At 48.5% G+C, this 22,866-nt stretch overlaps 3 protein-coding genes across 3 annotated transcripts; all 3 read left to right on the forward strand.

The window, feature by feature from the left end:
* Positions 1 to 2,333: 2,333 nt before the first annotated feature.
* On the forward strand, positions 2,334 to 6,330 carry LOC148818278 (parvalbumin-2). Its single transcript, XM_088936935.1, has 5 exons — positions 2,334 to 2,431; positions 3,195 to 3,270; positions 3,914 to 4,046; positions 4,420 to 4,529; positions 6,012 to 6,330. The coding sequence occupies exons 2-5, from the start codon at positions 3,210 to 3,212 to the stop codon at positions 6,035 to 6,037; spliced, it is 330 nt and encodes a 109-aa protein (XP_088793061.1). The 5' UTR covers positions 2,334 to 2,431; positions 3,195 to 3,209; the 3' UTR covers positions 6,038 to 6,330.
* An 873-nt stretch (positions 6,331 to 7,203) lies between these two features.
* LOC148818279 (parvalbumin-2-like) lies at positions 7,204 to 11,557 on the forward strand. The gene is made up of 5 exons (XM_088936857.1): positions 7,204 to 9,184; positions 9,698 to 9,768; positions 10,073 to 10,205; positions 10,457 to 10,566; positions 11,266 to 11,557. Exons 2-5 carry the CDS (start codon positions 9,708 to 9,710, stop codon positions 11,289 to 11,291), a joined length of 330 nt encoding a protein of 109 aa, XP_088792983.1. The 5' UTR covers positions 7,204 to 9,184; positions 9,698 to 9,707; the 3' UTR covers positions 11,292 to 11,557.
* Positions 11,558 to 15,812: 4,255 nt separating this feature from the next.
* LOC148818280 (parvalbumin, thymic CPV3-like) lies at positions 15,813 to 18,997 on the forward strand. Its single transcript, XM_088936631.1, has 5 exons — positions 15,813 to 15,919; positions 16,586 to 16,653; positions 17,752 to 17,884; positions 18,335 to 18,444; positions 18,823 to 18,997. Exons 2-5 carry the CDS (start codon positions 16,593 to 16,595, stop codon positions 18,846 to 18,848), a joined length of 330 nt encoding a protein of 109 aa, XP_088792757.1. The 5' UTR covers positions 15,813 to 15,919; positions 16,586 to 16,592; the 3' UTR covers positions 18,849 to 18,997.
* The last annotated feature ends 3,869 nt before the right edge of the window (positions 18,998 to 22,866 follow it).

Raw genomic sequence — 22,866 nt, forward strand, 5'->3', positions numbered from 1 at the left:
CTTTAACACTTGTCACGTCTAAAATTACACCCAACTGCAGCAGCTCACAGTATAGGATACCAAGGCTCTGACAGGGCAGAATGACATGTGATACAGACAGGAGAATCAACATACAAATTCAGAAACACAGCATCCACCGAGTGTACAGATATAGCTGTGGAAGAGCTGGGTTTTTCAGCAGATATGTTCTGATATGGATATTCGCAAGCCTAAGACTTTTACTACAGCAACAACACTATTACAAATGCAGGTTAAACTGTAATTACATAGTAGCTCCATGATTATTACACATTTCCCTACAAAGGCATTTACACCATTCAGCACAACAGAACTGCATATACAGTACTGTGCCACATACGTCTTGTCTGACCTGCAATTGTCCTAATTGTGATTACTGTGTTTCTGTTTTACACAACAGATACTGGTACATATAGGTTTCCTGTTAAAGAAATAATAATTTGTGAACGACCAACTCGAAGCAACTAAGGTTGAAAAACACAAAGGGGGGACCTAAGCTAGGCGCTTAGCTGTGGGCAGCGCTGGGGACACGGTGAGCAGTGTTGCACAGAGCAGAGGAGAGCGGACGTCACCGTGCGTCTTCCCGAATGCCCGGGAAGTCGTTCTGCACGCCGGGAAACACAGTTCGCTCCAGCCGATAAGTTTCAATCATTCAGTTTGTTTTTTTTTAATGAGTCACGTCAAGGAATAATAAAACCACCCGCATACCCAATTAAATCGAATTTAAGGCCGTTATCTTTTTTCTTAATCCACCTTTGTTTCCCAGCTGAAATGTCTGGGACTGAGGCCTATGTCTGGCGCTGGGGCCTAGCGGTCCTCGCTGTTCTGTATGATGGGGGAGAAACAATATCGGGTTTGTTTTTCTGTTTTGTTCCCCGGCCAGCAGAAGGTGCACACGACGCTCACTTCAGCGATTGCTCTTCCCAGACAAACCACTGAGGTGTCTGGAAAGCATCTACAGTAACTAGAAGGTTATCCAACACTTTGCACTGCTGGGCACGAACACCCTGTGTTTTTGACGCTGGTGGCCCAGCGAGTTAACTGTTTCATTTCATTCATTACAAGTCCGTTAACTGCGATCTTCCTAATGTGATGCGATTTATCAGGTTATCGCCTCGATGGCGTTGGCGTCAAAGGTCTGAAGACCAGCCCTTCGGAATGCGTCGCCGCTATAAACTAAACTGCAGGACCACCCCACCCGCGCCCTCCTCCCTTTTTGGGCAGTCACTTGAGGCCTCCGGCGAAGCAGGCTCGCTGCCTTTTTTAAAATGCTCCCAGCTCGACTGGTGGAGACACTGCCCACAGCTCTTTCGCGGTAGAGCGCGGATTTCACGCAGATCCCACAATGCATTAAATTGCAAACGCCGTTGTGTTCGTATGGCGCTTGTATTCATTTTCAAGTCTCGTGATTCTCGTGAAGACGGGAATATGTACAGTATATCAAATTCCACGGCGCTTACGTTTTCTGAAGCACGTCGTTCTCAAGCGTACACCTGCCTAAGTTAATGAAATGAGCAAACTTCTATGCGTTTTAGAAACGCTTTCGAGCTCCCTTCCTATAGAACACGCGATTGCAAAGATTAATGCCTGAAAAGTCAGTTTGCATGACCACACTGCGTTTGTTTCCTGACTGCGGTGGCCGTTAATTACACCCTTCAGTCAAAAAGAGCGTCTTTCTCCGAAGACGCCGAGCGGCCCAAGGCGTTTAACCCCAATCTGATGAACAATAAAGACGCAAACGCAAGATCAGGCAACGCGAAGACGGATCTCTCCCGCGGCCACTCTCGTCCCCGCCCGGCGATATGCTGACTTTTTAAACCCGCTCTAGCGAAGCTTCGCATTCTGCTTCGGAGACAGTAATTTAATCTTATTGAGACTGCACACAGGCCGGCGGCCATAAATATCCTTCTGGAGCTTCAGATTAATCAATATCGTCTCCTAATGGTCTGGTCTGCGCGGGGGTTTAATTAAATATAAGAGTCTCAAGTCCCACCGTGCGTACTGTATACTCCGTGCTGTTTGTTAAAGCCTGGTTCCGCCGGTGTCTCATCTGTGCGACATAGCCACATACATTAATTACACTTTGATTTCAAAATCGTTTTCAAATCGCCTTGCAAATAAACTAGGACCCTGTCAGCACACCATCGATATCTGCCGGATCTGCCCGGCGCCTTTACGGTTTCCAATGTGTTTTTGAGGATCTTCATTTATAAAGATAAAAATAGAACTATATGACTACTGGACACATTTTTTAGAAACTAATACTATCCGATGCTTATGGTATCCGTTACAGTGAGCCTCAAATTCCTGTAAAAGGTTCGATGCGCACGTATATAAGAAGGCGCGACAGACAGGCGTTCTCACTGCAGTGACTCGATTCATCGCTCCGGGTGGTTCTTTCAGGAGAGCTCAGGTGAGGAGGGCTCGGAGCGGCCCCGCCGCAGCAGGGCTCCCGAGAGGCGGATCTCGCCTGCCCGGCCGCAGTACAAAACAGCTGTCCGGCTGCCTTTTCAAGAGCTCACTCAATGGTCACTCCAGCTCACAAAAAGACCATTTGGAGGAGTGTTTCTTGCTCTGGGACAGGAGGATGAAAAACGGAGACCCCGCATCCCCGCCTTGCTCGATAATTGGACTTAACTATTGGAATGGAACTGCAAATACACGAATAGAAAAACAAATAACTACATATATTCGAAAAAAGCAAAGAAGTTGAGGGACTGCCTGCTGTTTAAAAGACGCCTGGAGATGCGGCAATGTGGAGATGAATGGAACTCTTCTATGTGAAATTTTCTTTTACTGTTGTTGGCGGGGAGTTGGGGTGTCTAGATGATTTGGGATTTAGGAAATGTATTTCCTCTTCAGTGTCTCATAATGTTTGGGCTTTCGTTCGTTCAGTTTTCAAGCACGGCTCGAAGCTTAAAGCGTGCATTTCTACAGAAATGTAAAGAAAACCTAACCTTGCCCCCAAACCAAACTCACTCAAACCTTTTTGACACTGAAAGAAGAAAAAAGTTTTTTTTTTTTAAAAAAAAAGCGTCTGCCATCAGTCCGATGTAAACGTGTCGGTCCAGTAATTTTCGGCTGAAGCGGGGTTTAGGCATTTAAGACAGAGCCTCGGAGGTGAGCGGCGATCGTGGGTTACATTGCTAACACGCGTGTGTCTCTTTCTCACCCAGCTAAAACGATTAGACATGGCCTTCGCTGGCATTCTCAAGGACGAAGACGTCACTGCGGCCCTGCAGGCTTGCCAAGGTAACCGGCTGCGGACAGCTGTGCCCAGCTGTGCCGGAGCTCCTGGGCTCCAGGCCCCCCCAGCTGCTCACGACTGAGGGGGAGACGCTTCATTTCCAAGCCCCAATCTTGTCGAGTTTATGTGGGGCAAGGGTCCCTGACTTGAGGGTGAAGGCTTGCTAGTGCACGGATTTGGTTGTAAGTAGTTTTTGCGCGGAAGGCAAACAAAGAACATTCCAGCCATTGACCCCCCACCTCCAAGATTAAATGTGATTCCAGGGGCGGTGTATCGAGGTCGCTCACTGAGCTGTGTCCATTTCGGCTCCTCCATTCCAGGTTTTTGGTTTCAGCAACCGATCGATTTAATTAAGCAATTAAGACACAATTAAGACATCTGTTTGGAACGTTCTATGTCCTCTCGTGGCATTGAATTGAAATGCCAAGATAAACCACCTCTGAGGTAGTGGTTTCTTAAAAAAAAAGGTTGGTGTATCGGGCGAGTGCTAATCTTTTGCAGTGAAATATTACTGGAGTGAGCCTTTTTGGAACCTCAGCCCTCACACAGTTTGTGCTGTTGAGTAATTCTCGTGCTAAACTGGAGCTCAGTGTTTACGCTATGAAAAATCAGTACTGCAGTAATACATCTCTTTTTTTTTCCCCACAGCCGCTGACTCTTTCAACTACAAAAGCTTCTTCGCCAAGGTCGGCCTGGCCGGCAGGTCCGCCGACGACGTCAAGAAGGCTTTCGCTGTCCTGGACCAGGACAAGAGCGGCTTCATTGAGGAGGATGAGCTGAAGTAAGGGCGCCGCAGTGCAGGGTCCTGCCCCAGACCAGTGCCAGCCCTGCCGTTCCATCGATTGCAGCCGCCACCTGTTTCAGTCACTGCACCCTTTATAGAGACCTCCCTGTCTTTCACAGTCAGCAGCTTGTGCACTGCACCTCAGCCCACACTGGAAATGCAGACAGACCGATGACACAAATGAGTCCACTGCTTTGCCAAATCTGGATTATTAAACCACATTCATCTTCTCAGCCCCAGCTGTTAGACATCTGCCCCGCCGAGCTGGCCCCGGGCAGGGTTTCAGGGGCTGTGCTAGACGTCACAAGCGATTAGATGACAAGGGGCAAGAGAACCTGCAATAGCTGTCTCTTTTCTGCTTCTCCACCAGGCTGTTCCTGCAGAACTTCAGTGCCGGCGCCAGAGTCCTGACCGACGCCGAGACCAAGGCCTTCCTGGCCGCCGGGGACTCCGACGGTGACGGCAAGATCGGAGTGGATGGTGAGTAAACCACAGAGGTGCTGTGATCTACACATGTCCAGGCCCGTCCGCTCTGGCGTTCCTCTGCCAGTCCGCCCAGCCGGTACCAGGAAGCTTCTTGTTCTTGTTCACGGCCTGTCAATCCGTAGCAAGAGGAGCAGGTCAGGTCAGCAGCCTGCATCTAGAGCTCGCGGACACAAGCTCACACACAGCCACAAGCGCACAGACACAAGCTCACACACAACCACAAGCACACAGACACGAGCTCACACACAGCCACAAGCGCACAGACACAAGCTCACACACAGCCACAAGCACACAGACACGAGCTCACACACAGCCACAAGCGCACAGACACAAGCTCACACACAGCCACAAGCGCACAGACACGAGCTCACACACAGCCACAAGCGCACAGACACAAGCTCACACACAACCACAAGCACACAGACACGAGCTCACACACAGCCACAAGCGCACAGACACGAGCTCACACACAGCCACAAGCGCACAGACACAAGCTCACACACAGCCACAAGCGCACAGACACGAGCTCACACACAGCCACAAGCGCACAGACACGAGCTCACACACAACCACAAGCACACAGACACGAACTCACACACAACCACAAGCGCACAGACACGAGCTCACACACAACCACAAGCACACAGACACGAGCACACACACAGCCACAAGCGCACAGACACGAGCTCACACACAACCACAAGCGCACAGACACGAGCTCACACACAACCACAAGCGCACAGACACGAGCACACACACAGCCACAAGCGCACAGACACAAGCTCACACACAACCACAAGCGCACAGACACGAGCTCACACACAGCCACAAGCGCACAGACACGAGCTCACACACAACCACAAGCGCACAGACACGAGCTCACACACAGCCACAAGCGCACAGACACGAGCACACACACAACCACAAGCGCACAGACACGAGCACACACACAGCCACAAGCGCACAGACACGAGCACACACACAACCACAAGCGCACAGACACGAGCACACACACAACCACAAGCGCACAGACACGAGCACACACACAGCCACAAGCGCACAGACACGAGCACACACACAACCACAAGCGCACAGACACGAGCACACAAACAAAAGCACATAGACGCAAGCACACAGACATGAGCGCACACACAGACACAAGGACACACACCCGCACACATGCACAGGCACAAGCGCACAGATAAAAACACATAAACACAAGCACACACTTACACACACACGGATATGAACATATCTGTGCCATCTGTACCAGCCACTGCCCCATGTGGCGCACGCAGGTACCTTCACAAAACTCACAAATCAGCTCCTGTGGCTTCAGAGTGGCCTGTCTGCAAGAAAACAAAATTATCCACTTGAACAGAATTCAAGACAAACAGCAGTATGCTATTCAGTGAAGCTTCGCGGTCTTTTGTGTCGAACAGAAACTGCAACCTCTTTTCTCTCCCCCTTGCTCAGAGTTCGCTGCCCTTGTTAAGGCATAAAAAACAGCTGACCAAGACCCAACACCTCTTCTTTCGTGGAACCAGAAACAACGCTATTGAAGACCTCCTCGTTCTTCAAGCAGAACTATACATACTTTTTATATTTGCTTGATGAACTGCCCGCAGAGATTTTCTCGTTAAAGAAGCCCAGGAACGCCGTCCAGAAAAAAGCAATGTAAATGTAGCTCAGTTGTGTTTTATGTCTTAAACATGAATTGTGCTCTGTAAAATCTTCTGTGCACTTTTAAGAAAAGGTATGGAAAACAAAGGAATAAAGATTCTTTTGGAATACATTGTTTTGATGCAGCCTGTATGCTTACAGACAAACCCTGACTTTGCCTGAGTATGCTGGTGCCTCACTATGGAATCCCTCAATACTGTGATATGTCAGAAAGCCAGCTAGCTGTTCACACAAAGTGTAGAGCAGGCCTGCAGTCCAGTGCTCTCAGCAATGCCTCCTACTCCAGACACAGGGTCAGTTCTCCCATACAGAGCTCCGGCAAGCCGGGTTGTGGTGAGGCTTAGGTGGGGATCAAGCCAAATTAGAGCACAGTTCTTTTTCGGGACAGTGATAATAGCACTGTGAAGAAACACTGTATCTCCCCTTTCCTCACTAGACAGCATAACAGCATGTAGGGAAGGTTGTAGAGCACAGAGCTCAAACAGAGGGAGTTTCATCCTAACTATGGTGCGTCTTGTCTAATGTCTTGGCATTCCAAAATTATCAAAATAATGCTCTCTGTATGTTTATGAGCCACTATTGTTTGGGGGTGGCATGGCAGCACAGTCGTTAGCATGTTGCCTCGCAGTGCTGGGGCTCTGGGTTCAATTCCTGGGGTGCTGTCTGTGTGGAGCTTGCATGTTCTCTCCGTGTTCATGTGGGATTCCTCCCACAGCCCAAAGACATGCTAGTAGGTGAACTGGCTACTGGGAGAATTGGCCCTGATAGGGGTGTGTGTGTGGCCTGTGATGGGGGTGTCCAGTGCAGGGTGCACCCTGTGTGGGGCCAATGTGGCTCTGGGCCACAGTGACCCTGAATTGGAAAAGCAGCCACTGAAAGTGATGTGAGGTAATATGTAACTGTAAATATTTCACTGTGTTATAAGGACATGCAGGCAGTGTTACTGGTGCAAAGGAACGAAAAACAACAGGCTCTGCTGTTTTGAAATTCTTTCATTTTTTTATTTTAAAAGCGTTTTACAATTGTAATACACAGGATGGAGCAAAAAAGCTGCAAAAACACTTTCTTGATTAACCTGAAATCATATCATCAGAAATGACTGATATACAGGAGATACAGCCCGTATTCGATTCACATACATTGTGAAAATCTGGAGGTCTCAGTTGTGACAAATTAATGTACTAAATCCGATATTTGTGTTCATCCTGTGTTGTTAACCTAGTCCGACACTACACCTGTCCCAGCGGTTTTGCAGCACTGCAGAAGGCAATTGGGAAATAAGACGTCTCTGAACTGCTGTTTTACGTTCAGCACTGGCGCGCTCTCCCTAGCCTCTCCCGGCGACCTGAAGTCGCGGCTGCCCCCACGGGGTGTCGGTGCTGCCCCCTGCCGGCGAGCGGAGGAGTTGAAACAGATTTCCCCTCTGAATTCTCTCTCGGAAACGAGCGACTGAAACAGCCACTCGTGAGAATTAAAACAGAAAGGTCCGCAAAAAAAAGCAAATGCTGTTTTTATTACATTCATTATTGTACTGCAAATACTGCGCGCAACTCTCGAATTAGATTTGACTCCGTGTTTGCCGCTGATATTTCACTGAACGATATAATGCTCTTAAAGCATTATAAATTGTTCCGAGCTGCCTGAATACCATGCATATCAGAGTCCTGTTTTACACGGTTTTGCACAGTGAAACCGTGTTTGATATACCAGCTGTACGGCACTGTGCGTGTGGACATTGACTATCTTCTGTCAACAGCGGAAAGGCTGGAGACCCCTTAGGGTTTATTTTCCGAATTCGGTTACTCAGCCTGCCGCCTCCCAGTTCGCTCCCTGCCTGTTCTTTGATTCCACTCCAGAGGCTTCATTGCTGTAGTAATGCTGTTTCTTATCAATTAAATGTTTAAGGGGACGGTTATAGATGAATGCAGAAACTCACTCTTTCGCGGGAAAACGTGACCGTGACTTTAAAATCTCAAACCAAGAAATGCAGCGAGGTTAAAAAGACTGTCATTACGGGTGTTTATCAAAACCAATCTTAGAGAATGAAAAAGACAAACGTACAGATTAACTAAATTTGATCGACTCAAATCGGAGGGAGAGCATGTTTCTAGGTGTTTTGAAAAAGACAGGCTGCCAAATTCATTCACAAAACGCTCATCGCCACTGTCACTATCACTGATAAAGCCGAAGATCAGCAAAAGTCCTTATACCGTGTAGCTTCATCAAAACACGGTTAGGATGTCTTTAAAGTTTAAAACATATTAAAAAAACAACTGCCCCACGAATGAGAATCATACAGTGTATATGCATCCAATATCTGTTGAAGATTAATCCAAGATTTGGGCGACAAATATACAAACCATGAGCAGATAAACAACTCAACAGTAGAAGATACAAATTTACTTACGCCTTTCTTTCCTACAGCCACAAACCTTGGTCCCTATTCCTGCTCTATGTCCTAGCACCTTTAGACGAAAAGCAAAACGATATCGAGTAATTTCAAAATGTGCATTGGAAAACATCAATCACCATCATACGGCAATCTGTTGAGGAAAAAGACGAAAACAAGCAGGACTTCATCCCTCTGCGTTAGTCTCCCGAGACGCTCTGTTAGGCTACAGCGCTGAAGTGCTTATCTCGCACGAAGTCCGCGCTTCACACCGGGATAAAATCTGAATCGCCAGCAACTGGCGTTTCATCTATATCAGCAGCGTATATTATTAGCATTGCAGAATATTAAGGACTTTTGCAAACACCCGCCTTTTAAGCATCTTCATTTATGAAGCTAAAAATAGAACGGTTTGACTACTGGACACATTTTTTAACCATACCCTGTGGTGTCTATTACCTTATGCCTCATATTTCGACTCTGCGCAAGTATATAAGCTTGAGCGCGCCGGGTGAGAGATCACTGCAGTTGCTGGACTCATTCTTCGATTCCGCTCCCGCCCGAGCACACGCCCAAGGTGAGTTAGACTGAGGAGTCCGGGGGTCTGGGGGTGCAGTCCTTCCTCCTCCACTCCCGGCTCCGAGGCAGCTGAGTGGATCGCAGCAGTGAGCAAAACACCAGGCGTCTTCAGAAGATCTTCTTTTTACTATTCTTTTTAATGTTGGTGGCGTGTTTTTTTTAATCACACGTGGAAAAAAAAGACAGTTTGATATTCAGTTTCGGCCAGAGCTGCAAAGGCTGTAGATTCAAAGATAGCTGGGCTGGAGTTTGGGCTCAACGACATCTTCCGCCTGGTTGTGTCTTCACCCCAGGCGAGACTTGTGCCCTGTGCCCTGCGCCCTTTTTTAAAAATTATTTTTCAGCACGTGTACTTTTAACGAAGCTTAACACGAGTCAGAGTGTGAAGCAAGACAGTGCCCACGCAGGTGAAATCTGTATTAGCCCTAGAGAGGGACGCGAGCCTGGTGTCTGATGCCCGTGGGGCCGCTCCACTCAGGTGCTGATGATCTGAATTCCTTTATTTCGGCAGCTACAGCAAAATGGCCTTCGCCGGTATCCTGAAGGATGAAGACATCGCTGCAGCCCTGCAGGCATGCCAAGGTAACCCCACTCCCCAGGGAGAGGGTTCTGGATCGGGGGGGTTCGGGTCTCCCCCAAAGCGGTGCAACCAGCCCGCGCTGACCGGGGTACTCCCAGCCTTGGGGGGGGGGGGGGGTAAACCGCTGAACACATGAACGCGCTTCCGCCACAAACAGTTACTGCACTGGGTAGCTTCGGGATAGTCAACATGTGTATCTTAATGCTCTCTGAAATATACTGCAGGACTAAGCAGCAGTACAACAACAACAACAACAACATTAAAAAAAACCCCGAACATAATAAACTCGTACTTTTTTCCCCACAGCCGCTGACTCTTTCAACTACAAAAGCTTCTTCGGCAAGGTCGGCCTGGCCGGCAGGTCCGCCGACGACGTCAAGAAGGCTTTCGCTGTCCTGGACCAGGACAAGAGCGGCTTCATTGAGGAGGATGAGCTGAAGTAAGGGCGCCTCTTCATCGCGGCGGCCTAGCGCGTCTGTCTCAACTGGACACAGCGTGTCCTGCCCCGAATAATATTGCCACCGCCGCCATATCAATGCTATTGTTGTGACGTTGCGTCGGGTGCAGAGCCCGTGACTAGCGGACAGAAGACGCGTGTAATTTAGCAGAGCACCACGACACTGTCTGCTCTCCTTGACGGGAGACCATTAAGACTCACCTGCCGGGCCCCTTTCCCTGCTTCTCCACCAGGCTGTTCCTGCAGAACTTCAGTGCCGGCGCCAGAGTCCTGACCGACGCCGAGACCAAGGCCTTCCTGGCCGCCGGGGACTCCGACGGTGACGGCAAGATCGGAGTCGATGGTAAGATGCCTGAAAATCACATTAACGGACGTAAATAAGTGTATCGGGTGGAAGTATATGAGGGGTCAGACAGCTGAGTTTCCCTCATGAGTTTCGCCTGTAAGGCACGGATGAAGCCTGCCCTCACAGCTCGCAGCGACCTGTGCTCAAGGTGATACAGGACTAACGCGCGGCTTACTAATGACCCCCCGGAGAAAGAGCACCAGGGCGACCCCTGCTGGCTGAGCTGGGCTCCGGCTCCGCCACGACCCCGAACTGGATAACGCGCTTAGAAAACGGGCGGACGGTGTGGAAATATTAGGAAATAGAATATCATCCAACAAGGCAAATGCCCCCAAAGTTCTCTGATTGATAATCACTCTCATTGCAATGCTGCGCGTCTGAAACATTGATGGCGCGGCGTTTTCTGCGTGACTGCATTGTTGGATCATTTTAATGGCGATCCAAAGACGTCAGAACCTTACCGTTATCCTCACTGTGCAAGGGTGGAAACCCTTCGGTGACACGATCTCTTCATGCAGGCGAGATAAAAGATATCAGGAACATCAATATCTCGTCCTGTTTGATCTCCTGCGTGTCTGTACAGCTTGCGGCTTTATTTAATAACGCCCTGTTATTAAATAACTTTTCCTGAAGTCGCGAGAACGTGATGATTAAGATAGCGAGGTAGTCTGTTAAAAACTGCTTTCTGTCTTGCAGAGTTCGCAGCTTTGGTGAAGGTATAAACAGCAACGACCAACACCTTTTGCGTTGAAGGAACAACATTGCCCGAGACCTCCCCTGTCAGCCGAGCTAGACATCAGTTTTATACCTGTGCTTTCTGAAAATGCCCGCAGACCTTTTCTCCGCACGCAATACATTATCCAAAAACCGATCACTGTTACTGTTGCGCGGTTGTTTTTCATGTCTTAAATATGAATTTTGCTAAATGTAAAATCTATGATGCACTTTTCGGAAACGTTAAGAAAAGAATAAACATTCTTTTGCAATAGGTTGTCTGGGTTGGCTTTCTTTTGCCTTACAGGGAAGTTACAGCCTGAGGCTTCTTAGGGTTAAATCACAGCGTCACTCTATAAGATAAGATATAAGATATAAGATCCCTTTATTAGCCCTATACAATCTCTTGTATTAGGAATTTGTCTTTTCACATACCCCAGCTTGCTCTCCATGAGAGACACAGACAGGGAGAGAAGCTGGGGGTCAGAGCGCAGGGTCAGCCATTGTACAGCACCCCTGGAGCAGCTGGGGTTAAGGGCCTTGCTCAGGGGCCCAACGGAGTAGGATTCCTCTGCCGGTCGCGGGATTCGAACCGGCAGCCCTCCAGCCACAGGCGCAGATCCTGAGCCACAGAGCCGCCGCTGGATAATACAAGACCAGCCCTGTGTGCAGGGCTCTGCCAAAGGCTTCACTCCTCGCGCTGCCGTGCCGTTTCCCCTCCAATCCCCTCTCCCACGCCTGAACATTTGTGGAAATTCCACACACATACTGATCCAAAGAAGGATATGGTATTCACCGACACGTTTCGTGTCCAGACCGAACGATGATTAATTCAACCGAAAGGCTGCGCGAAATCAGATTTTGCGCTTTCGTGTTCTCGGCGAGATGGGGATAGTTACTGCCGGGCTCCATATCAGAGAGGGAAAAACTGAAGAGTCAAACTCCGTCGTTTGCAATTCAAAGAGGATAAAGTCTTGTACGCCAAATTCTAGATTTAGTTTATTCAGAGGTTCAGAGCGGGCGAACCCCGGCCTCCTGTGTTTATGTCAAGTAGGCCGGCTCATTTCCACCCACCATGACCGACATCCTGATGAAGAAAAGCGCGCGGCAATACGAGGAGGAACTGGCAACCCCCCCCCCCGATTAAAATGTACAACTCAGCGAGTCCTATATCGGAGCCCGGTTGTACCGTCATTCGGCCACCAGGTGGCGCTTCACTCAAAAGAATGATCGTGTCCAGGGTGGTAGCGCTGACAGGCTCGGCACTTCCTGCGGCAATTAGCATAATAATAATAATAATTGCTCACACTTCTGTAGCGATGTTTCTGGACACTCCACTCAGAGGGTTTTGCAGGTAATGGGGACTCCCCTCCACCACCACCAGTGTGCAGCCCCAGTGCGCTCCCCACACCCCAGCTCTCAGTGGGGAGGAGAGCAGAGGGATGGAGCCGGTTCAGAGATGGGGAGAGTGAATTTTCTCGTTCCTAAGAGTTGTCTCTAGGCCCGTTCCTTAATGTTAATTCATATCCACGCGCCTAGAAGGGTACAGGAAGATGGGGTACCCCTAAAACAACACACCCCGGTTCCTCACTTTTCTCTCCCCTGCCTCTTGGGAAACATAGGAGCATAAAGGCACGAACCTCCGGATTTAGAGACACTTTCTTCCCGCAGACTGTCAGGTGACTGAACTCTGCCCCTGCCTCTGGCTCGCGCTGATGTTTTTTCTCTTCTCACACCGCTTGGCTGACGGGTATTTTAGTTGTATGTTATTAAACTTTGTTGTTTTTGCTGCTGCTGCTGTTCTGTGCTTATGTTTTTGGCGTTTCCATAATGTCTTTGTATCGTAACATACGTGGAAATACGCATTTCATTGCACGTGTGCATGTGACAATACACTAACCGAACTTCGGGTGGAGTTATTCACACGTGTTCTCCACAGGCAGCATTTGTTTCCACTTTCTACCGCAGAGACAGAGATCGCACCCCAAAACAGAGACTGCAGCTTCTCCACCCTGCTGTGAAATATGGGCTCAAGGTCGCTCTAGTCAATCTGAGGAGAGTGATTGATGATCTTCGACCAACCAGTAAGGAGTCAGTGGGTTTGACACAGAACGTATTACGGTTTAAACTTGTCTCCTCTGCTCACGAGTGGAAAGTCTGATCCTTCCACTGGCTTGTCCGCGATGAACATCGAAGGTCTCGGAAGATACATTTCACGGATCAGCGGTTGTATTGCTTGTCCTTCCTCTCCGAAGTGTATTATATAACACACAGCTGGACAACATGACCTGAAGCTTAACTGGAGCCGGAGACGATGACGTTATGCTGACGTTTGATAGCTGTCCAGACAGAGTGCGCTCAGCCGGCACCAGGGCACTCCACAGTCTCTGCTGGATCACACCTGTGTGCCACCAGGGCTGAATCTCAGTGTGAGGGCGCACCTGTCGCTTCACAGCGCGGCCCTGGGGCACAGCGAACGGGCTCAAGGTGGCGCCTTGCTCGGCAGGACGGGTACTGCTGGCAAGCTGGCCTGTACCTGAAGTCTTTCAGCAAATCGGTGCAGTTTGCCAGTCGCCAGCAGCACGGCCCCCCAGCGAAAGCGTCCGGGCTCCTGCAGAACACATTCCTCGCAGCGGAATCCGTTCCGATACTTCGCTAAGACCACACGCATGATGACATTTAAAAATGTATATACATAAAGAGGACCGAACTTCACAACAGCATGACAAGCAGACCACCAATAAGCACTTCACAACCTCAAGGCAATAAAGCAAGCTTTGTAAAGACCGATTTGAAAATGATTGATTTGGAAACACAGTAATGCCCCCCTGTTCCAGCCTACAATCCGCGTTCACACAGTAAAATACAGAGCGTGTTTGTGGACAGGTCTCGCTGCGGGCAGACCCCCAGGCTGCAGACCAAGCGCCGCGAGCCCGCAGACGGGGCCGCGAGGAGGCTGGCGCACGCGAATGAATAAATGATCGCGCGGTAACAGTATAGCTCGCGAGGTATCAGTCTAAATGGTGACATCAGCCCCCGCGAGCTGCACGCTCCTGCACGAGGACTGCGAGAGGGGACGAGAAATAAAACAACAGTCCTGGGTTATCCGTTCACTAGGGGCCCGAGAAAGAATTATTATTATTATTATTATGATTAAGTGTGTGTCTCTTGCCCTGTGTCCTGTGTGTCACGAAGGCATATACAGGCATTGTAACTGCTGGACGGACAGACTGTAATAAAAAGCACATCCACTGTATGTACTGTCTTGTCTGGTGTGTCTCCCCTCCAGGCTCACACCTGCTCAACGGCAGCCACCCTGCGCCAAGGGGAAGATCCAGAGAGCGAGCTGAAGAGCTGCCCTTCCTGGAGCTGTTACCTGGTCACAGAAATACTCCAGCACAAGGAGTTCACGGATTTGCAGATCTTGCTGTCATCAGCAACATTATCACTACCGTTATTATTATTAATAATTAAAAAAGAAAGACAGCACACTTGATCAGTGTAATCTCTAGTCTAGAAACACATATTAACCCATACTGATACACCCGTAATGTACAGTGAAGCTTCCTGACCGCTGTGTTGTGCATTACCAGTATGACAACTGTACTGATATCAACAATCTTTCATGTAACAAAATCATTTTACCTGATTTTTATCACAAAATAGAATATACAGCCTACAGTAAGCCTTCATTTAGAAATGCATCATAACGTATGTCCATGCAGTAGCTCATCATCATCACAATCGTCCTCCTCCTCCTTCTTCACTTTTACTGAAAAGGCGGAAGTAGCTAAACCGATTTAAACAGAACCACTTACTAGTTATTCCTCATCACCTAACAAGTCATGTTTACAGAAAGGCAGTGTCGCTTGCTCACTCTCGACCGAGGGGCTCAGCGATAATGAGGGAGGTGAAAACACAGCCGACATCTCTCTGTACAACAGGAGAGGCGTCAGGGTGTGGATTTTAAAGCGAAGAATAAATCCGACTATTCGTGGTTGTTTTATTTCGCATTGTCAGCATTACACGCACACGCGCGTATTTAGAGTGGCATTCGCTGTGTTCGGACTGAAGCGGGCGACTGTCCCCGGTCAGTGTTCCGTGATCAACTCGCTGGAAAACCAATACCCGAAAGCCTAGCTCGTGCTCGGTAAAGCTGCACGTTTTAGTTCAGCAAAAACAGCAACACTAGTGGGGTCCTTCTCCGTCTTAAAGGCTTGCAGCACAATGCATATCAACGGTTTTTTTTTTTAATTTCACCCAAATATAATGAAATATAATGTGCACTGGACAGCCGGACCCAGAGACTAAGCATCTGGTCATGTAATAATATGATTGCCGATCTTTTGCTGTGATTGCGAAAGGAAAGAAAGACAGCAAGCGGTCGTCACCGAATTCACCATCCACACGAGCTATACAAATGCCCGTGTTTGCATGCAGTTCCGCGCGGGTTAATTAGCTAGGTAAGAAACTTGAACGGGGTCTCGCGCTAGAACCTGATACACGCGCAGGTAACTGAAGTGTTTCCCATTGTCCTGCATCCAGGCCTATATAAACCGAGCCTGGAGGACAGCACGAACCACACATCGCCCTTCTCCTCTTCGGCATCAGCGGCTGGTCGAGACCTCCACAAGCGGTAAGCGGGGGCTCTCGGGAGACGGGGTGGGGGGGGGCTGAAGGGTCCGGCTCGTTCCTGCAGGTGTGCCCTATCGGCGCCGCTCTTCCTGGTTCTGCGCGACCTGCTTCTGTGTTGAAAACGGAGCGGGGGGGGGGGGTCTCAACGCGATGCAGGACAGCTCCTAACTCTCTTATGAGCGAGAAGCTGTGAAAACGCGTGCGTTTCAGAGACGTCAACCAGACGGTTGACAAAATGACTTGCAGTGAGGTAGTCTGGTGATCTTTACCCAGCCAACGATACATCTGGTTATTGTCATAGCAGTAAAATGGTATTTATATCGTCATGAAAAGTTGCGTTTTGTTTTTGCTTTGGAGTTGATACCAACGATTGGTCTGCAGGAATGCAGGAGGACTGAAACAAATACTGTATAAAAGTTAACTATACAAGTTTTTTTTAAAAAAAAAACTATTTCTATAAAAGCTAACGGAGTTTTTCAGGAAAGCTAGCGGCGGCAGAGACTGAAAAGCAAAAGTCAAAGAAAAGCACTGAGCTCTTAAACCGCTGGATTAGAGCAGGAAAACTCCTGAGCCGCGAGAGGTAAACAGGTGGCACTAAAGGCTTTCTTATAGAGACTATTAGAAAAATAAATTAGAGATTGATTCGAAACTCTCCTGTCTTTCACAGGTTTAACATGTCTCTGAATTCTATCCTTTCTTCGGATGCCATTGAAGCAGCGCTGAAAGACTGCCAAGGTATCGTGCCCTGTCGTGTCATAACTGCTGCAGGTTTCCCGTGAAGCGAGATAAAAGAGATCCTCATTATCTGTGAAGATGTTACAGACGATGAGGACGGAGGGTGGGCTTAAGAGCGGTGTTCTGGGATGCGAATACTTCTGTGTTCAGTTTCACAGAGAATCAGTCATTCTCTGCGCGTCAAACAGGACGGGGCGAGTCCCAGTATCCTCGGGCCGTGACGAACAGACGCGCTCTGGGGCACAAGCTCTCACGCTGCCCTCCACAGCGGGAAGGACAGAGCAAAGCCTCAAACAGAGTGAGCCACTCGGGAAACCGTGAAAGGGTGGGGGCTCTCTGGAGAAACAGAACTTCGGTTCTGTAAAGTGTGCGTCTGTGAAATGATCTCCGAATGAATGAGTAAGATTCCACTAGCGACTCCCTGCCACCGGGAGCGGAGTGACAAGCGCTGTTACTGTGTTAGTAATCCTCTTGCTTTTCATCAAACTAAATGTGTTTCTCAGTACATCAGAAAAGCCACACAGTCCTCTCGGTAACAGCTACATTTCTGAGCACATGGACAGACCTGTAGGTAACACCTCAGAGGAGGAGTTATAAATGGCTTTTAGAATTGCATTATGGTATCAGATGCGTTTATAAAGAATCAACAGATGTGATAATAGTGAAATTCTAACCCTTCTTGCAAAGGTCATATTTGTAGTGGCTTATAACAGCAATAAGAATGCTAAGAGGTTGTTAAGAGACGGTCACAGATGAACTGAGAACTGGAGTGATGTTACATGGTCTCTATATGCTCTTGGAGAGGAAAGAACAAAACGAAGAGATGTTCTGTCTTTTCTCGATGTGTGGCTCCCAAATGGGGTTAAAATTATGATGACGTGGAATACTTGATTTTAATATCATGCGGTTACTGTGAATAATCAAGTAAAAACCCTTTCAAGTCTGTGATGTCTGTCCTAGTCCTGGGCACAGTGGACTTGCTCTTGAAGGTGGCGCTGTAGGCAGCCCGTCTGCAGGATGTGGTGGAAGGTCTTCGCTCGGCCGGCGCTGTCCTCAGAGGTGAACCGTGTCTCCTGCGTCTTCTCTTTCCCCAACCAGCTCCAGACTCCTTCAACCAAAAAAAGTTCTTCCAGCTGTGCGGCCTGACCAAGAAGTCGCCCCAGGAGGTGAAGGACGTGTTCCGCATCCTGGACAACGACGCCAGCGGCTTCATCGAGGAGGAGGAGCTGAAGTCAGTCGATCTGCCCCTCTCTGTGTGTCTTCTGTCCGCACAAGAACAGGCCTCGGTGGCGTCTCGCGCTTACTGCTTGGGTTTCCACACTGTCACAAGACCTTCTTCATAGCAGACGAGCTGAGGGGTCACTTTTTTCTCTTTTCCGACCAAAACTCACCTCCTCCCTCGCGGAGAACGGTGTTTGGTAGTTCGGATGTTTGTGTGAGATGACGTTGCGTGGGGCAGGCAGTTTTTCCACGAACTTTCCGTTTAAGAGTATAGGTCAGACACGTCAGCAGTGTTGCTTGTTCACAGCACAGATTAGTAGCGGTGGGCAGGCACTTTTCCTTGCAAATGACTGCGCACGCATTTGCATGGGGGCGAGCTGTCGGACGCCAGGGATGATCCCTCTGGAGCGGAGTGGGGTTGCTCATCCACGCCCCGTTTTCCCCTGTCGGCTCCACGCAGGTTCTTCCTCCAGCGGTTCTCGCCCTCGGCCCGGGTGCTGACGGCCGCCGAGACCAAGAACTTCCTCTCCGCCGCGGACGACGACAACGATGGGAAGATCGGATGTGAAGGTGAGCTCCCGCCCCTCCCACCCCCAGTCCGGAGCCCAGGGAGAGGCTGGAGGAACCGGAATGCACACCTCCGGCCTCCACCTCGTCCTTCCAGACTGCGAACGGGAATGTGATGCCCTGGGGTCCTCTACCGAAATCTCTTCCGTTTTCTTTCTGTCATTTGCTCTAGTCCAGCGGTGCGGTTTCTTCTGATACAGGAGTAATCTGAATTCAGCAGGAAGGGAGGGGTACGCTCTGGGTGGTATCTGGTCGTGTCCTCTCTGCAGCGGAAGGTATCACTCAGGGACACGATGCTCCTGGCCTCCTCCCGTGTCGTGGGTTATAGTTGCTGTGGCTGACAGTGCTGCTCTGTAACATCCCTGTGTTGTTCGTCCTCAGAATTCCAGGCTATGGTGCTTTCCTGAAGGCCCGGGGCATGACGGGCAGAGGGACAGCACAGGGAAGCGCCCCTCTCCAGCCCAAAGGGATTAAACCAGTTTCCTCCCTCCCTCCCCAGCTCTGGATTGGAAAGACCTGCCTCGACCAGATCGGAGTTATGCCTTTTTTGGAATACATTGCCGACAAGCATAGCAGCCCAACCTCTGCTTGAGACAATGTACACGTGAATTACTCTATAATAATAAAAAAATAAATTGTAATATCCGTGTAAGTGGTTTCTATTTCTTACTAGACCCTCATATCATATCAGTGGGGATTTAGCTCCAGAAAGAAAGGGAGCTGAGTGATCTCCAGTTTCGATAAGCGTTTTTCCAGTTCAATCTCTTCCTGTGACCTTGTCCTTGTATTTTCTTATATACGGGTGCCAACACATTTTAAAATGCCTTTCTAGGCAAAACAATGCAAAATAAAACAATTGTGTGAAGCTCTTGCTGCGCACTGTAGCAGAGCTAGCTCACAGAATGAGTGAGCTGAAGCCTGGGTTTAAAGGGAGAGGGTTTCCCAAGGCTGGAACTGAGCGTGGGACATCTTGTCACCACAGCAACAGCATGTGTCCCAGGAACACTAATAAAAAGCAATACTGAACTGAAAGCAAAAGACTGTGAAAAGTAAAAAATAAATATTTATGCAGAAATATTTCATACAAATTCTGTACTGGAACAGAAATCCATACCATAAAATATACAGCGTAAAAGTACTGCTTGTCTAAGAATTCCGATCACTGTAGATCTAAGCAGACTCTTATCTCAGCTGCATTTATCCTACAGGCATACTCAGAAGACAACACGTGAATCCTTAAGTTCATTATAATTATAACGACGTCATGCATTTACAGTATATAAGGCTTTAAACCCAATGGATCGATAATCGCTGCACTTGTGACTTATTGATTGGAAGCACTCTCATGTCAGAGGGCAGTACCTGGAGGGCTGGGCTGGTGTGTTTTGCAGTGCAATTAAGGTGTGTTGAACTAAAGTTATGACTCTAGGACAGGAGCTGTCATGTGACTTTCTAAAGCTGACTCGTTTCAAATATACCGCATTTGCAAAAATTCAGGTGACAATACAGACAATGCGTTTTTTATGTTCCTCGCTTGAAAACCCAATATCTTTCTGAAATCTGATGATAGTGTCATGTTGCAGTAAAAATCAACCAACTGCACTTAACTCAAATTACACCAAATCAGTGTATCAGAGAAAAATCAATATTATCAATCAATATTATCTCTCATTCACCTCTGTTATTTCTTTATAAATTTGCAGCCTTTTGTTTTTACACAAACCTTTGCAAAAGCTCTGAAAACAACTTTATTAAATTTAATTTATTTTAGAAAACTTGCTTCTGTTTGCAGTGGTCAATGTGTGTATATCAAAAGGTTAATGCAGGGAGCCTTCAGTGAGGTGCCAATGACTGCAACGCACAGGGTCAGTGACTGTGGTCCCCCAAGTTTTAATGAAACAAAATGCATGAAAATACAATGCACCTGTATTATTTGCCTTTCATATAGAAACATGCAAAAGTTCCCAGCAGTAATTTGACTAAAAGGAGATTGGAGTTCAGCAGTCAAGGTGATGCTTTAGAGAGACTGATCCACAGGACCATGCTGAGGTGTAAAGTAACCCCAGCACTGATCTCATCCCACCTGTTAGAAAGGAGCTGATTCAAACTTGACTTCACGATTACTGCAATTTGGAAAGAAACCAAATCATTTTTAAAAACTAATCTGAACACTGCAACTTGAAAGATTAAAAACCAAAAGTATGCAGTAATGGCTTTTATTCTGTCTTCTTCCACCCATTTTCCAACCACTTCATCCAGTACAGGGTGGATCAGAGGCAGAGCCTATCCCAGCAAGCAACAGGCACAAGGCAGGCTACGCCCTGGACAGGACACCACTGCGCATCTCAGAGGATGTTCTTCTCTCTCCTTGATTAAACACCAACAGGAGAAATGACAAACATTCAGGTTCGCTCAGATACCAAACTACCAAAGAAGCAAGACGGGCCGGATGAGCCCCCTGTAGTTTGCAGACCCCTCCTGTGTTCTTACTGGTAGAAACCAGTCCACCCTGAAACTGATCCACCCTGTACTTACAGTGTGTTCTTACTGGTAGAAACCTCAGCTGGCCTTGACACTCTCGGCTCGGGTGCGTCAAACTGATCATTTTCAGTAAGCGCTCAGGCCCAGTGAAGGTCGTGGTGTCCTTGCACGGCAGTGAGCTGTCCTGCAAGGCCAGACCACTGAGCACCACAGACCTAGCACAGAAGCTATAATATTAACAGGCACCGGCTTCTTTCTGTCTGTTATTAACCAGTGCTCTTTTGTTCTTTTATCGCATCTTTTAACGATGAAAAAATATTAAAGCAGCCTGAAGTCAGCTTGCTTCATGCTTTATCTGCAGGTGACCTCACTCTCCCGAGATAAAACCCTCTATCTCGCAACCCTTGGAAAGGACACAGACTGGCACACAAAGGGCACTTTCCGTATTTATTTGCAGATCCTCCCTGACCCCGAACGGAATTCTGGAATGGGGAAAAAAATATATGATTTTTTAAAAAACAATTTCTGAGGGCTAGTCTCACAGTCCTGATTAACCATCCGTTGAGCTGCCCTCAAACAGAAATACGGGGAGCTTTCCCTTTATCCCAGAAACACGGGCTCACCTTCCAGTTTTGTCTCGAGCAGTGTCATGAAGTGACGAGAGACTGGAGCAGTCCAGCGGAAGAGGCAGAGCGCAGGCGAGACGCTGCCTTTTTTCAAGTTACTTTCCTGGTGTTTGGAAAAGTCAGGTTCATCCTGTCCGTCTGGATGACTGGCTGAAACCTGATATTTGTACTCTGCTTCGCCTGCAGAGCATCACTTTTCCCCTGTGAAACAAACGCCAAGCCTTTCGGCTAACGCGCGTCGAATATGATGGCACTGCCACTCGATGGACTGGTGTCCCGGCCGGGGTGTACCCGCCCTTAAGTCCGTTGCTAGCTGGGAAAGACTCCGGCTCCCGGCGACCCTGAATTAGATCAAGTGGTTGGAAAATGGATGGATGACGACAGTGGAAGAAATGGCAATGTAATGTACTTTTGGTATTTATCAACATTGATCACTAATTTTCAAGGGGTGGTCCTTATTAAACAGACTTTTTAAACAGTGGCATTCCCCGGCTCTTCAGACACGATCAAGGAGCCGAAGCGGAAACGACAGGGTGAAGCGGTGTGCCCCGCATTCCCACCCCCTGCGTCACTCCTGCGCTCCAAGGAGTTCCTGATCTAAACTGATGCCAGACGAAGGGACAAGCGTGACTGTGGATTGTTGCCTGGGAGCCCATTAGTTATTAAAGCCGCCGAGCTTATCAGTTTGCACCATGCGTTCACAAAGGCTCAAGTGCGGTCTTGACTGGCAGGAGCCGTGCCTTAGCGCAACACCTTTTATACTGAAGGTTTTGTTGTTGTTGTTGTTTTTACGTGGCACCGAGACCCTGTACGGGCTTCTCTCTGATCCTTTAATCAGTAAAACAAACACACATACACAAAACAAAAATAACCTCGCCTTCAAGGAAAACAAACAGAACAAAGCGTAAATAATTTAAAAGGAAACCCACCTCCGCTTCGGAGCTTGCGAAAGAGGTTCTGAAGCGAATGATGTTAAAGATTTAAAGCTGACGCAGGGGCGACACAGAAGCCGGACAAAAGGCGCAGCGGTGCGGTTACATTCCTGAGAACCACCCGATGCCGGGGCCCGGGGTCGGGTTTCTGCTTCATAATGACAGCGAGGGGAATGAAAGTGCGAGGCGGCTGGTAGTTCCCCACTTGTCATCCTTGTTTATTAATGTAAAAAGTGTGCACATGCAAAATCACTGACCCCCCTCCGTCAAAGGTTCTCCAGGTGCGCAGAAGGCCGTGTATTTCATGATGCGACGAGCGGATAGTAATGTATAAATGGCTGGGTGTCTGCAATCATTCTGAATGTCGATTGCAACACCGAGTTTGC

The sequence above is a fragment of the Atractosteus spatula genome, chromosome 18 (genome assembly GCF_055471065.1).
Source record: "Atractosteus spatula isolate fAtrSpa1 chromosome 18, fAtrSpa1.hap1, whole genome shotgun sequence".
Classification (NCBI taxonomy): Eukaryota; Metazoa; Chordata; class Actinopteri; order Semionotiformes; family Lepisosteidae; genus Atractosteus; species Atractosteus spatula.

Bases quoted from the DNA above. Each gene is read 5' to 3' on its own strand.
- LOC148818278 (XM_088936935.1), top strand. From the start codon at position 3,210: ATGGCCTTCGCTGGCATTCTCAAGGACGAAGACGTCACTGCGGCCCTG. The intron at 3,271-3,913 runs GTAACCGGCTGC...TTTTCCCCACAG, and splicing joins GGCCCTGCAGGCTTGCCAAG to CCGCTGACTCTTTCAACTAC. The intron at 4,530-6,011 runs GTGAGTAAACCA...CCCCTTGCTCAG, and splicing joins CGGCAAGATCGGAGTGGATG to AGTTCGCTGCCCTTGTTAAG.
- LOC148818279 (XM_088936857.1), top strand. From the start codon at position 9,708: ATGGCCTTCGCCGGTATCCTGAAGGATGAAGACATCGCTGCAGCCCTG. The intron at 9,769-10,072 runs GTAACCCCACTC...TTTTCCCCACAG, and splicing joins AGCCCTGCAGGCATGCCAAG to CCGCTGACTCTTTCAACTAC. The intron at 10,567-11,265 runs GTAAGATGCCTG...TCTGTCTTGCAG, and splicing joins CGGCAAGATCGGAGTCGATG to AGTTCGCAGCTTTGGTGAAG.
- LOC148818280 (XM_088936631.1), top strand. From the start codon at position 16,593: ATGTCTCTGAATTCTATCCTTTCTTCGGATGCCATTGAAGCAGCGCTG. The intron at 17,885-18,334 runs GTCAGTCGATCT...GGCTCCACGCAG, and splicing joins ATCGAGGAGGAGGAGCTGAA to GTTCTTCCTCCAGCGGTTCT. The intron at 18,445-18,822 runs GTGAGCTCCCGC...GTTCGTCCTCAG, and splicing joins TGGGAAGATCGGATGTGAAG to AATTCCAGGCTATGGTGCTT.